The sequence below is a fragment of the Stenella coeruleoalba genome (assembly GCF_951394435.1).
Source record: "Stenella coeruleoalba genome assembly, chromosome: 8".
Classification (NCBI taxonomy): Eukaryota; Metazoa; Chordata; class Mammalia; order Artiodactyla; family Delphinidae; genus Stenella; species Stenella coeruleoalba.
In genome coordinates this window covers 96480208-96495756 of record NC_137154.1, presented here as the reverse complement: position 1 = coordinate 96495756, position 15549 = coordinate 96480208, and the positions used below count along the sequence as shown (strand labels likewise).

Here is a 15549-nt window from a genome sequence, read left to right as displayed (position 1 = left end):
AACTGTAGTCAAGTCACTTGACTTCTCTGTGCTTCTAATAATAATTACAACAAAAACACCTCCACCTGCCTAATCTATTATATGTGACAAGAACATAAAGACATATATTGATATTTATTGACTGTCAACTAAGTATCAAACACTGTGCTTTGCAGTGGAAATACAGACACAAAGGACTCAGTCCTTACTTTCAGGCAGTGCAATGTCTCGTAGCCAGGCTGATACGAAAATAATTGACACACAGTTTGTAAGTGCTCTATGTGCTGGTTACAGGGGTGGTGGAAAGGAGGAGGAATGAGCAACTTTCTGGTCCAGGGAAGAAGGCAGGAGAACTGTGGAAGGTTTCACAGGGACAGGAACACCTGAACGAGGTCTTAGGAAGAGGTAAGAGCACAGCCATTTAAGGGGTGGACAGAAGGAGAAAGCCAGTAACGCTGGAGAGGGAAGGAGGAGGGAAACCAAGAGAGCTTGGAGCAGGCAAGGCAAGGGAGGAGAGAGTTCTGGAAAGAGCGGTCCACTTCATCAAGGGCCACACTGAGGTCCAATAAGGCCCAGTGGGTTCTCTTTTGGTTTTGTTCATTGGGAGGGGTCAGACCTCTCAGCCATGACCTTTCGGGGAAGGGGTGGGGAGAAGCCAGCTGCCGTGGAGTGAGGCCCGAATGGGAGGCGAGCACATGGAGAGAGAGGCAGTCGGATCACCTGGGCTTGCAAGAGGAGAGGGGTAGGGCAAGAGCTACAGCATCATGGCTATTATTTGAAGATACGGATAAACATGAGCATAGTTTTGGACTTGGGGGAAAGAGCAGGCAAAAAAAATAAATAAAGGGGAGAAAAAGGATAATCCTAGAGGAGCTGAGGAAAGGTGGCAACAAGGCAGAGATGGAGGGATGACCAGAACACCTGCAGAAGCCCTGGGGGTGGCTCCAGTTGTGGGTAAATTTTCAGGTGGGTGTTTTAATTTGGGGCTGGTCACTCCTGAGTTCCAGGTGAGGCAGGAGGCAAAATTAGTCATGGAGGAGCGAAGGGATGTGAGGAGTGTGGGTGATGGCTTGGAAGTCCTACTGGGAAGTGGGAAAGAGGCTGAGCACAGAAAAGGAAAAGACTGGTCAGCAGTGTTGAATGGAGCCCTATATGAGGCTGGACCGCCTAGGTTTATAGGGGTGCTGTACTCTTCTGTACTGTTATCTGCTGTTAGGAGCTGTCAATTAGGGAAGGAGATTTTAGGACGATCAGGAGTTGGGAGATTGAGATAGAGGCCAATGTATTTCAAAAACCAAACAATGCAAGTAGCGTGTAATGATTTGTGCCCTGGAATGGAGATGGAATGGGGTAAAGTCGTCTTCCTTCTCTCAGCCTCTTCCATCTGTGTGAAGTTTATATTAACCCAGTTTCTAAGCCGCAGGTTTGGGAACTAAACTTATTCAAAATCCCTGAGAAGGAAGATGTCATTAGGAGCTCTCGTGAATTGGGATATCTCTAAACAGCTTTACCTGCAAGGCAAAAACATACTTAAGATGGAAGAACCAAAGCCATCGTTTCCATTAGTAACCTGGTACTTTCGCCTGTTTGCCCTTATAACACTACATCTTAAATCATAGTTGTGTTAAGTCTTCGTTGTTTATAAAACATTTTTCACAGATTTATTTGCTGGGCTGTTTCAAAGAAGAATCTGAAGCCCAGAGAGGTTATGTGCCCTTTCTGTGGCTGCATAATTAGTAAGTGATGAAGCCTGAACCCTGAGCTCCTGTCCTCGGAACTGGGATTCTTTCCGCTGTGCTGCTGTTCCATGGGTGCCCCACCCTCCTGTGGGATTTCACAAGTTCTGTCTGAAATGACCTTTGTCCCTGTGTGAGCCTGTGAACTTGGCCCTGCTTGCCAATACTATAGGTCATACCCCTTAGAAGGTTTACCTCGGTCGCTTCTGAGTGTCGGAGAGTCCATAAAAACTCCAACATAGCCATAAAAATGGCCACGATTAAGCCACAAATAAGAACCACAAAGATTCCACCAATATTCTCCATTCCCAGTCCTGTAAGAAAGTGAGAACGAACAAAAAATAGTGTAAAAGAGCTGGGAGACATAATCATTCTACCAAAAATGCTGAATGACCAGAACCTGAGTCCTGTAGACATTTTACACACATGTTCCTTGAGATATAATTATTCTTCGGAACCAAAAATGCAGCGTAGCTGGAGTAGCAGAGGGGAAAGGGCTCTAGATGCAAGTGGAGGAGATTGGTGAGAAGCTTTCTGGGGTGGGAGGGTCAGTCAGTTTTAGAAAAGGGCTAAGGAAAATTTTGATTTAGCATATAGAGACATGATAGCAAAATACCAGTAAATCCTAGCACTTTCATAAAAATTTCATCAATCTTCCTAGTATTGTGTTTGCTTCATATAAAGCAACTGTTGTAACCAAACTATGGATAGAAAAAATTACATTGACTTAATTGTGTCAACGTGTTACTAACAGACTTACTTGGAAAGCAAAATGTTTTATCCCAGGTGGTTCCCGAACCTGGCTGCCATCAGAACCACCTGGGAAGCTCAGTAAAGGTATGGATTCCTAACCCTCACCCCAGACATATTGAATCTCTATCTCTGGAGATGCGGCCCAGGAATCTGTATTTTAAAATGCATTTCACAAGGGATTCTTTTCCAGCCAGGCCTAAAATTTGTTTGCAGATTGGTATTTTGGGAAGCACTGTGTATGGCTAAGTTCCTTGAAGGTAGGCAGTTTCTGGTTGTAACCTCATTGCCAAGCATGATACCCGGCATATCATATATACTCAATACATATTTCTGGAATTATACGGTTGTGTCTTACACTGAGTTAGCTATGTAATTGGATGTTTTGGTACTAGAGAAACCCAAACGTTAGGGGAGTGTCAGAAACACATGAAACCCTGATTCAAGAGGCGCCACAGTCATAAATCAAAGAGCATCTTTTATCCTGAAAAATGCCAAGAGGGAAGCTTATGTCCTGTGCTGTTGGAATGCCTGCACACTTGAGTGTTTGTTCAACCAGCAGTGCCTTCATGGGACACAGAGCTATGTCGGTGTCAGGGAAAGCCAGCTTCATACAACACTGAGATGAGCCATGGATCAGAAGCAGAAATCTGACACTGCTTCCTACACTTTGGAAAGCTGGAAAAATGGCCCTACCTAGCCATTTTATGATTCCTTGGGTTTTCTCTCACAAAGACTCACATGGCTGTCTGTTGGTTTTTTGTTTTGTTTGGTTTTGAAAATAACACAGCTCGGCACAGTGCCTGCCTACACCAATAATCTGCTACAATGGCTCCAAGGGCTTACATCATGAATGTACCCAGTGGATGGTATACTCTGGTCTGCTGGTCCACACAGCCAACTCTTGGGTACCTGTGTGAATAAACATCCTCTGTTGTGAATAATCAGAAAGAGGAGATGACTTAAAAACTCAGTTCTAAGGGAAGGCACACAGCATTTGGAGTAGATTTCTACCCTCCAAGAGGAAGGTGCTTGGGCTTCATTTGTTCACCTGCCCCCCTAACCTGGGACCATTTGGGCAGAAGGCTTTTAACCATAGGAACATCCGGGGACAAAAGGGCCACTTAAGGGGGAATGCAGCAAGGACATAGCTGGGGTGTCCAGCCACAGATTTAGGGGTGGTGAGAACCGGGTATTGGGACGTGCATCTGAGCATCATGGACAAACTAGTTTCTCCAGCCAGCCCATGTAGAGAAAGGGCTCCCCAGTGAAGGGGAAGTGATGACTGTGATACCAAAGATGCCCACCTGTTCAGGTAAACAGAGCTCCAAGTGACTGGTGAGGTACCACAAGACTTTCCTGTCACCTTGGGATAGCTCTGCCTAATGTAGAAAAAGACTAGGATCCCCTTGAAGGGCTTCAACCTCCCCTCGTGTTTCTGCAGAGCTGTTCTCCCCTCCTCGAGTCCAATTCGGCCATCTGGACTCTAGTGTTTCCCTGTCGCCCTCAGTCACCATCCCAGCCCTCCCCAACCTTTCTCCCCCTACTGACTCTTCCCCTCAGTGCACACACACACTCACGTCTTTCCCTTCTTAAAGAAAAATACAAAATCCTTCTCCCTCCAGCTCTGTCTAGTGAATACCCTTCTCTTTCCTTCCTTCCCTAGGCAAGATTTTTGAAACTGTCTATATCAGAACTATGTTAAGACAGTCCTTAAAAGGCTTACATTTGGAGACCCATCCCACATGAAAGCAAGTAGGAGAAAATGCACCCACATCTTATGTTAAATGCATTTTAAAAATTTTGCTTCTGATGTGACGGAGTGGCAAGCAACAGGTAATGTATAATTGGCTGTGATTTCTCAGCAGTCGTTCATACAAGAGAATGTTTGCAAAAGGAGAAAAATCAAACCAAAAAAAAATTGTTTCTAGGGCTTCCCTGGTGGCGCAGTGGTTGAGAGTCCGCCTGCCGATGCAGGGGACACGGGTTCGTGCCCCGGTCCGGGAGGATCCCACATGCCGCGGAGCAGCTGGGCCCGCGAGCCATGGCCGCTGAGCCTGAGCGTCTGGAGCCTGTGCTCCGCAACGGGAGAGACCACAACAGTGAGAGGCCCGCGTACCGCCAAAAAAAAAAAAAAAAAAAAAAAAAGTTTCTAAATGTAATGAAGTTTTTATGAATATTAAATTTAAAAATTAATGAAGTCGAAACAATGTTACATTTTGGAGATAGTTAATTACACGTCTTAATTTGATTTAGCAGTTTTCTTTTTGCATTTTGAAGCTAATAATTTTTTTCAGATCTCAAACATAATTTTGAACACTTGAAAATCTTTTAGGCGCTAGGTGGTCTGTCTATGGTATCTAAAGGAGAAAATGATTGCGTCTGAATTCACTTTTATTCTCTCGATATTCACTTGTCATCCCATGAAATTTTGTCTTGTACCACTAAAACCAAGCTCACTGAGGTTACCAACGAACATTTTGTTTCTAACCTATCGGAAAATTTCCAGTCCCAATCTTAAGTGACCTCTGGTAACACCTGACATTGTCAACCACACCCCCTTCTTGGCATTTTTTTTTTTTTTTTTTTTGTCCACGCTGCGAGGCTTGTGGGATCTCAGTTCCCCCACCAGGGATTGAATCCAGGCCACAGCTGTGAAAGCGCCGAATCCTAACCACTGAACCACCAGGGAACTCCCCCTTCTTGGCTTTTTACGAAGCCATTGCTCTCTGCTCTCCACCAATCTTCTCAATCGCCTTTGCCTGCTCTGAGGCATATTCTCCCATTTCCCTGCATTTGGCCTCTTATCTCTCCTCCATGCACTGTCCTGCTGATTTTGCCTCCTAAATACTTTTCAATTTCTTACCTTCTCTCTCTCTCTCTCTCTGCTACCACTTCCCTAGCTCAAGGCCCCACCATCTCTTGCTTGGACTTTGGCGGCATCTCCAAAGTGATTTCCCTGCTCGTAGCTGTGTCCTCCTCAACTTTACCGTCCACCTAGTTGCCTGAGTGATCTTTCTGATCAGAGATGCTTTCTGATACAACATATGCCGCTCTAATATTGCATAAAATAATAATTAGTTTCATGTTATATATCTGGATTTCCCACTAGACTGTGATTCCCTTGAGAGGAAGAGCCATGTCTCGTTCAACTCTATAACCCCTGGCACATCGTAAGAGCCCAATAAATGTTTGTGGAAAAAATGAGCTGACAGAAAGAGGATAAGGACATCCCAGGTGCAGAACCATGAATTCTCAAAAGCTTTGGATACATACTGTGATATGTATTCATTCCTAATTAAATGTTGTTTAAAATAATCATAAAGTGGGCCAGCCCTCGTTCAGTGCTCCCAGCCTGGTGGCCTAGACTGCACTCTGTGGCTGGCCAGAGTGGGACTGAACATGGTGTGGACGATCCACAGCATGGACTTGACCACACGCGGTCGCGGGCAGGCGTGGGGGGATGGGATAGGGTTATAAATGGACAGGTGATCTGTGCTGGGATAATCTTGATCAGATCAGGGAAAGCTTCTTTGAGGAGCTCAGGTTTGAACAGGATGCTGGTAGAAACCATGAGTCACTGAAACACCCCACAGCCTCTCTTTCCCAGCTTCTCGCGTTTCAGGGCCAGCATGTTAATCACGGGTGTTGGCTCCAGCGTGCTGACTCCTGGCTGAGTGGCCCCCTCCTCTTAGGAGCGGGGCTTGTATACCATTGGTGCCTTTAGGAACTTATTGGAAAGTGGAAGCAAGAATAGATTGCTGGCAGAGTCGGAGTTGAGAAACAGATGGAGCGGGGAGCGGGAAGCGGAGTTAGGAGGCAGCAGCAGTTCCGTTAACGCTGTCGTTAGTCATTCTCCTAGAAGTCAAATGCCTTCCCCAGCTCAGAGCCCTCACTCAGAGGAGCCTGTCATGTGGACTCCCTCCAGGCTGACCCCAAGGCCCTCCACACCTGCAGGGGAGTCATCTCATCACTCCCCCTTCCCTTCTTCAGACGGGACCTCACAGAAGCCATCCAGACAGATGGCGTTGAAACTGAGATTTTCTCCTGACACTTGAGTCTCTGAGCCTCAGCTAGGCCTTGGCCATAAGACTGTATTAACCGAAATGGAATCAAACTCTCCCCACAAACTCCTGGTTGATTGAAGACCAACTGTGGTGTGTCACTCACAGATTGCCCACAAATACAAATGATAGTTGACAAATGCAAATGAAGAACATTGTCTCTAGAACTAGAATGGCCACCTGGAAGGGAGAATCTGAGTAGATTTGAATCTCCACCCACCCACCCACCTGCTCTGTCTTCCGTTCTGACTGGCAAATAATCGCTTCTTGGATTCAGGTGCGCTTATGTCCCAGCCCTTAAAACCCATTCATATCTCCAGATGGCACTGTGGAAATTTGTAACTGTGATGCAGGAAAGCTCATTCTGAATGGGAGCCTGGGAAGCAAAGAGGCAGAGTCACAGGAGCCACAGAGCAGGTGCAGAGGGAGGAGAGACCATTATACCACAATCCCGTCAAGGGACAGTGTATTTAGTCTTTGACTTTGGTCAACACATCTTTCTCAAGAAAGCTCCCGTGAGCTGAGCACTATGCTAGGTGCTGAAGCTTGGGGCAATCTTCCACATTGAACATATTTGACAAAAACATGGATTCTTTGACCATTTTGACTTTCCAGCACTTCCTAATGCAGAGCTACATTCACCTACATCCATGCAAATACATTAAGTGGGCCCATCTCCATGGACTTATCTGTTGTAAACAGCAACTTCACGTGCCCATACGTGAGCTGACCCGTATGACCTTCCCAGAAAATATAAAGCGAATCGTCATGTTCGCACTGCTGAGGACTGTGAAATACTAAGTTTGCCATTTCTTCTTGCATTGACCGTGACATCTGTTGACTAGACCTGGCAGATTCTGGAGACGGTGACGGCAGAAGGGTAGAGGAAGGAACGCAGAATAGAAGAGGGATGGTAGAGGCATCTGATAAACATTGCAATTTATCAAAACACAAGTTATGGGAGAGGTACTTTACAATTTATCAAAAGATGAGCTCAAGCACCTCATTTAAAAAAAAATTCTCTACCTCATTCAATTATTAAAAATACTATAAAGAAAGTCCACGGTTGGCATTTTACAATTAAAGAAATGGAAATTCAGAGAACTTCAAGAATTTGCCCAAAGTCTTCAGAGCTCCGATGTGAAATCTAGATAAATCTGACTCTGCCCAGCTAATATTTATAAAAATAAAGCTGACCTTTATGAATGTTTACTATGAGCCAGGTTACCAGGCTAAACATTTTAATTCAATCCTAACAGTTGCCCTGTGAAATTGGCACTACCCTTACCTCCATGTTCCTGACCAGGAAACCAAGGTACTGGAGTCAGCGAACTTGCCCAGGCTGGCGAGGGGAAGTACCAGGTCCAGATGGAAGCCAGAGCCTGAGCCCGTATCCCTACCCCCATATCACTTCTCCCCAGAACTCGGGGCCCCCATGGTCCCTCATGCTGCAAGGGGCGTGATAACAGACCTCCACCTGGCTCCCTGTGACTGAGTTCATTCCTAGGACCACGCCACCCTCACCCCCAGTGACTGGGGAAGTGAGACCTATGTACGGGCTATTAGTTCCACTTATAAAATCCCCTTCTCTCCTTGGGAACATTACAGCAAATGTCTGAATCGATGATCCATTGACTTAATCTTGGCTCACTTTCCAGACACAGTGGGGCTGTGGTCTTTGTAACTGCTGACCTCCTTTGACGCAGACACACTGGGCCATGGTTCACCTCTGTTCCCGATCGCGCTTTCTGGCACCCCCTCCCCCGGAGTTTCCCCGTCTCTTAGCAGAGTCAATCTGATTTGATTAGGAAGAGGCTTCCTCGGCAAGCATCACTTCGAGACACTATCTAAACTCCCATATTCAGGTTTCCAGTCTTGGCCCTCTCCAGAGAAACCAGAGAACCAGGATAATAGAGCTGAGCCCCCAGGGAAGAAAGAGAAAGGAAAACGTCCCCGCGATTCCCCCAACCCCCCTCATCACTCGCCCCCGCTCTTGCTAAGATGTCTTACACTTTCATTCCCGCCGTGCCAGACAGCAAACTTCCTGCTCTCTAAGGATTTTGTGAGTCAATGCCACCGGCCTCTTTTCCATCCTTGAAAGGGGACCCTGATTTTCACAGCCTGGTGGTGTATTTATGTTCCTTTGAAGCCTGATTGTGAGCTTGTGTTTTTCAAGATAAAAGTATTTAATTTCCTTGGAATTCACCGACTACCTTTTTGTCTGGTAATTGTTCTGCAAAGCCTTCGGTAATCCAATCCCCTTGAATTGGGATGCTGGCCTCTGTGAGTGGCTAGCGATATTTCTTTTTATAGGAGTTGAGTGAGAAAATAAATAAAATAAGTGTTTTTGAAAAGACAAGGCAGAAGAAAATGAAACAGCTTGGAATGAAGCCTGCTTCTTTTTGTAATTCTCCAGTCTTCCACATGATCTGCCATTGCGTTTTTCAGCTGTGTATGCAGGTAGCTGGTCACTGAGCTATAGGCAGGGAAAGAAACGGGGAGATGAAGCCAAGGGGTAATGTTGAGGTTCTCACCAGAGCCAAGTAAGACCTGACAAAAAGACTCAGATGGTGGCATCATCCCAATGTTAGGATTCTTCTCTGGAATTTGGCAGTGATACCGGAGCTGTAATACTGGGTTAGAAGTGGAGTAGCGGCAGATCCTTTCCTTTGAAATTTCTCACATTTTAATAGGATAATGAAGTAGAAAAGGATTACGTGAGGCACTGCACATTGTCTGGTACATTGCAATTGATGTCACTCTCAGTTTCAGAGATCTCTTGAGAACAGGACCGCCCTCACAGTTCCCTTCACCTCCATCCCTCTCTGTCTTCTCCATCTCCTCCTCCTTTCTTTAGGCACACGTGGAAGCCAACTGATCCCAACCACGAAAAGAAAGATCCCCTGGAAGCTGCTTTGGAAAGCAAATGAAAAGGACTGCCCTTTGTTCAATTTGAGACACAAGAAAAAACATGGTCCAGTGGCTCCATTCCTGGCCACCATGAAAGACTTAAAGGAAGAGATCTTTCAGGCCAGACTGGTCCCTGTTCTTCTGCCACAGGACAGGGGGTGTCTCTCGAGCAGTGAGTTTTATTCCGGAAGTTCGATGGCTAATTTGTCACAGGGAGACCAAGCAGTGGCTCTGTTCCTTCCAGGCTAGTGCTTCTGGCCTGGCTTGGGGGAGGTCACGTGGACTTTCATTCAGCCAGGAAGCCTTTTAGTCTCTCTGAGTAATGTCTGTTTGGGTCTCAGCCATGGCAGAAATGGGGCCACTGCATTAAACTGGCACTAGCTGCTGCGGCTGGGCTGGGAGCCGAAGCCCTGGTTCTTACGGTGATTTGCACAGTATCTCCCAGACAGACCCCTCTTGGACATCACCACTTATTAATACAGCTCCCCCTCTCATTCCCAAGGACGACCGCATGAAGGCAAGTTAACATCGGCTGGTTGGTAGAACCCTAGCATTTTCCGAAGCATGTGGGACCTGGGCAGGATGTCTTCCACTGTTTATCTTCCCTCTTCATCTGCTCAGTTCCCTTCTCCGTGCCAGGGAACATTCGGTCCCCCAGTGCAGAGTGGAACGAAGCCTCCTGATCAGTCCTTTCCATCTTCGCTGGGAGCCTGCTTTCCCTGTGTCTCCTCTCCATCCATCCTGAGCTCTGCTGTCAGACCAGTCTTCCTAAAATTCTGTAGAATGGGGAAGAATATCCCAAGCCAACCACTCTGCAAAAACAACAGCTTAATTTTCCTATAAAGGTACCTAACATCTACCTCAAACTCCCGTTTCCACCTGATTGCCAAAAATGTAGCGATTTCTTTATGTTTAAATTTCAGGGGCTTCCCTGGTGGCGCAGTGGTTGAGAGTCCGCCTGCTGATGCAGGGGACACGGGTTCGTGCCCTGGTCTGGGAAGATCCCACATGCTGCGGAGCGGCTGGGCCCGTGAGCCATGGCTGCTGAGCCTGCGCGTCCGGAGCCTGTGCTCCGCAATGGGAGAGGCCGCAACAGTGGGAGGCCCGCGTACCGCAAAAAAAAAAAAAACAAACTTTAAATTTCAGATTTACATTCAGTTAAATACGGTGTTTTCTCTGTTCCCCCTTCACTCCCAGATGTATTTCAGGTCTGGGGCTGGGAAGGAGATTATGTGTCATGGGGGTGGGGTTAGATGTCCCATCCTAATGCCAGATTCCTCTTAGAATTCCAATATCCTTGTCTGGGGCCCCAGAAAATGCAGATCTGTCCCTGGGACCTCTCTGCCCTGGGTCCCCATGTGCCATCTCTCACGCACCCACTCCACCGTGGCGTGACACGTATTTATGGGGCATGCCAAACTCCAGAAGTAAGCAAAAATCTCTTTACCTCTTGGTATCCCCAACGAATCTAGGAGTTCTCTCTGGCACTCTCTCCCTCCCAGCAGGGCACAAGGCTCCTTCTCAGGGACCTGCCACATTCTAACATATCCTTTCCTGGTCTGCATCTTTTTATCTGGTTCGCAGACTGGGTGGCCTGGCTCTTTGAACTTCTAGTGTTAGCTTTATGCAAAGCTTCCTTCAGGTACTGGCCTTCTGTATTCCAAAATAGTGATACTTTTTTAGCAAATCAAAAACCGTGACTTCTAAGAACATAGTCTCTGCTGAGTTGGAACAACTTCTTTTGGAACTTAAAGCCAATAACTGGACTCCGTTCTTCCCGAGGCAATGACTGTGCCCTGGGACCATGAATGCCACCGACAGCTCAGAATTCCATCCACAGCACCTGCTTTCCTGAGGCCACATCTCACTCCAGAACCTTTGAGGTCTTCCACCAATGTCTCCAACTCGGTCCACTGTGCTGTTAGTGTGCCAAGGCATATGCAAAGCTCTGGGGTGTGTACAGGGCATCTTCCTGGGACACTGATTTTACTTAGAGTCTAGGAGTGAAAAGCATTTTTCTATTACATAAACATGCCCCTATTACACTGTCAGATGCAAAATTCACATGTGTTTTTAGGACAAAACTGAAGAGGAAATTCCAAACATGCTGGGCTGCTTTAGACTCTCTCCCCAGATCCCCAAACATGCATACTCAGGGTCCTCTGCTATTAATTCTTTCCCTGGGAAAGTTTGGGACATACTGGTTTGCTGTCCACATGCCTTGACCTTGTTTTCAATGCCCTCTTAACTCCAACCTCATCCTACTTATCCAAACCAATTTCTGAGTGTGACAACTCTGTTCCACAACCTTCCTAAAGCTGTGACTCCTAATGAATGCATCATGGCCCAATGTCTCTGTAAACCTTCCCCGACTATTGTGCAGAATTAATCACTTTGTTCTCTGGGCTTCATAACACTTTCTGTCCAGCTCTATGAAAGCATTCCTACAGTGCAACCATTATAGTGATAATCTGTGCCTCTCTTTAAACCTCTTGAGGGCAGGGCCATGTCTCATTGTTTTTCATACTCTCAGAGCCCAGCACAGCGCCTGATACACAGTGGTCTACATGGGGTGTCAGGGCTCCTGTTTGGGGGAAAGAAGACTTAAAAAGTAGGACCAGTCTGGATGTTCTTGAGATGATTGCCCATTCATTCATTACTTGTTCATCCTTTCATCAAATACGGATGAAATGTCAGATGATATGCTGGTCACTGGGATAGAAAAATAAATAAGACACAGACCCTGCACTTGAGATTTTCATAGTCCATGGGGGACAACTATCAACGGACAAACCAATGCCCTGAGTGTTCATCTTAGAAAAGCTATGTAGCCTTGAGGAACCTGGAGTGGACGGGCACACTCGTGGCTGTGGGTACTATTCAGACCTCAATTTCTTCTTTAGGCCTAGATTTTATAATAAAATCGGTTCTCATTTCCTTTGCACCAGCGCTTTGCTGAGCGTTTAACATGGTTTATCTAGTTCAGTCTTCACAATAGCCCAGGGAGGTGGCATTATTATTTCTAGTTCTATTCTCCAGAGGAGGAAACGGAGGCTTAAAGATGCTTCACAGTGGATATAACAAGGCCATTTATGGAGTGGAGTCCATTTGACCCAGTGCCTGTGACCTTGAACCCTGTCTACACTGCCTCAGGGGAGAGAACCAGCCTAGTGGCTGTCAGCAGAACAAATAGGCGGGCAGGAGGGAAATATGTGAGACCCATTCTTAGAGTGGGGCGCGGGGGAGCCCATTGGACTTCGGGTGAAATCTCTAATGGGAGAGAGAGACAATCTAAATTGAGGTCCCCGAGTGAAAACTGTAAGGTCCCAGCTCCTGTGTCGTCTTCCCCATCCTTGTCAATCTGCTGCCCTCCAACTGTTTCTCTATAGATTAGTGGTGAAAATAAACACAAAGAAATAAGGGCACAAAGGGGAAGGGCCTGTGGCTGGGCTTAGGAGTCAAGGATGAAAGGGGAAACTGGACAGTTGGGATCAACTCAGTAGTGAGTCTCGAGGGGAAACAGGCTCAAAGAGATCAAATAGGGTCAGGTTTATAAAAGAAAGGAAAGCCAGGAGATCCGCAACTAGTGGTAAGGAAAAGAGGCGGGAGGCCCGGAGCAGACAGAGCTGGCAGCGGGGGGCCGGTGGGGGGCCGGTGGGTTCCCTGCACCCCTCTGAGCCCTTGCTCTTGCCCACCCCCTGTTTCGCGCCGGCCTCCCGCATCTACAGCATCCCTGCATCCCCGCATATGTTCAGTCAGCTGTTCAGAGGCAGGAACAACCCAAAGGAGTAGAGAGCTGTGAGCGTGAAGGTTACTCGCGAAAGCATCATAGCACAGTTTCATTTGCCACCTTAGCGTGGCCCAAGAGGACAGTAATTGGTGGCTTTTGACAGCTACCGGTCAGTGGCTCTAATCACACATCCCACAGAGCCCCTACTATGTGCCAGGCTCTGTAGGGAGGCCAGGGACACAGAAGCGGGTGAGACGGGTCCACATCTAAGGTGCCATCACCCGGGCAGAGGAAACCAAGAGTTGTAACGTAGTGTGTTGAGGGCTCCGTCCAAAATCACAGAAGGCACCCGACCCACTGTGGGGAGGGGCAGCTGGAGGGCGACCAGGGGCTTCTAGGGCAACAGAAACCTGGACATTTCTCCTGTTTCACTCTGGGTCCCAGGTCCACCTCTCTGTTTCTATTGGGTTCGTTCAGGTTTTTCCGTAAGATGTTATGGAACAACCCAAACGAACTTTTCGGCCAACCCTAAATTTTAAATTACTCCAGATCAAAAGCTACTACTGTTTCCCTCCAACTCCTTGGTAAGATGGCGCTCCTTCCCGCCACTCTGAAGTTCATTGTTCCCACAGAAAAACACGGATATATATTATCTTACCAACAATCTCGCTTTACTTTGACTTTTCGGGCCCAGTCAGATTCAGACTGCTTTCAATCCATGAGTCTTTTTCTGGGGAGGGGGCAGTGGAGGCACATCCTGCCATCCACACCTTCCCGGTTTCGAACCGTCTAGGCAGCCCAGATCTCCCCACGGGAATCCTTCTTCTCACACCCACACCACCTGCGGTCCCCACTCACAGCCCTGCCCGCTGCACCGATTTCTGCCTCTGTATCCTCCCTCAAGGTGCTTCTTGCCTGCAATGTCCCGCTCCCCGTTTCCTTTCCTATACTGGCCCTGGGCATCTTCAACATCTAGTGCGTTCTTTCAAATCCACGAAAGTTTTCTGATACTTTTCTCTGTACCTCCCCCATTTCTTTTTTTCTCTGAACAAACAGAGTCAGTCTCCTCCACCTTTGACCTTTGGGGAGTGGACAGCCAAGAATGGTGTGGCCTCCCACCGTTCCTGCAAAGGAAGGGGCAGCATTTCCTCCAAACGACAAAGGGCTTGTCCCTGTAGGTTCACATTCCTGAGCCCTCTCCTCAAAGGATCAAGAGGCACAGGGAGACCCTTAGAAACACAAAGTCATTCCCTTACTGTCTCATCCCGGATAATCACTCACGCTGAGCAGAGAGGGAAGCAGTAGCATCATTCATTTCACTCCCCAGCTGCCTCCCCAGGGCCGAGTGTGCATAGGTAAATTTGCTGCATATTTTAGCAAGGCTGCAGTAGATTACTGGGGTGACATATGATTTATTGCGCAAGCCAGGACACTTTGAAAATGAAAGGGCATTCTAAAAATAACTAACAGGCATTCACGGATCTACAATAGATGTACCCCGAGACTATCCTGGATATGTTCCCCCTATAGAAAATGCTGGGTGTTCAGGGACCCTCGACACTCTTCAACTACACGTCAGTCAGGGACTGCTTTCTATCCAGCCGTATTTATCATTCATTCAATAAAATATCCATGTGCCAGGCCCTGTGGACAGCCCTGTAAGGAAGACAAACCCTGCCCTCGTGGAACTTACATTCTAGTCGAAAAGGCAGAAAGTAAACAAATGAATAGAAACTATACTATCAGGTAGTGATAAGCTCTGAAAAGCAGAGCCCAAGGGAAGGGGAGAGATGTGTGGCGTGGGGAGGGAAGGCCTCTCTGAGGGACCTTCTGAGGGAACAGTGTGCAGACCCCGAGGTGGGAGGGGGCTGGGAGGCTTGGGGAACAGGAAGAAAAGGGGGAAACAGATCAGGAAGGGTCGGGAGGCCATAGAAAGCTCGGATTTGATTCTGAGTGAGACGGGAAGCCATTGGAAGGTTTGCGCAGGCCAAGGCTGCGACCTTACGTGCGTCTTACAAAGAATCACCCTGGCTTCTGGTGGAGAGAACAGTGCAGAGGCGCCAGCATGGGAAAAGGAGCCCAGGCTGTTGTAATCGTATGACTGTGGGGTGCTGGTGGCCTGGGCCATGGGAAGAGGTGGTGCTGGCACAGAAGTGGCTGGACTCGGGAAGCATGGCAGGGGTGGCATCTCTAGGACTCGGGAGCGGGCGGGAGCGGATGCCGCACAGTAAGCCCAAGACCCTGGGACAGGGATGAGCCCAGCCAGTCCCAGCCCGGCCTTCAGCTCCTTCCGAGGCTTGTTCTCAACCTGGCGTTCCTTGGAATTTGGACGCCACACGAGTAGCTCTGGTCCTCCAGGCAGGAGGGGAGGCCCTGGCCA

The 15549-nt window shown here is 47.7% G+C and overlaps 1 protein-coding gene across 1 annotated transcript in view; it reads right to left on the bottom strand.

Annotated features, from left to right (window-relative positions):
* Nucleotides 1-15549, bottom strand: part of GRIK4 (glutamate ionotropic receptor kainate type subunit 4) — a 397554-nt gene that overhangs the window by 2163 nt on the left and 379842 nt on the right. Inside the window, exon 20 of the mRNA XM_079928310.1 lies at nucleotides 1911-2029. Coding sequence (XP_079784436.1) covers nucleotides 1911-2029 — 119 coding nt within the window. The remainder of the gene's footprint in view (nucleotides 1-1910; nucleotides 2030-15549) is intronic.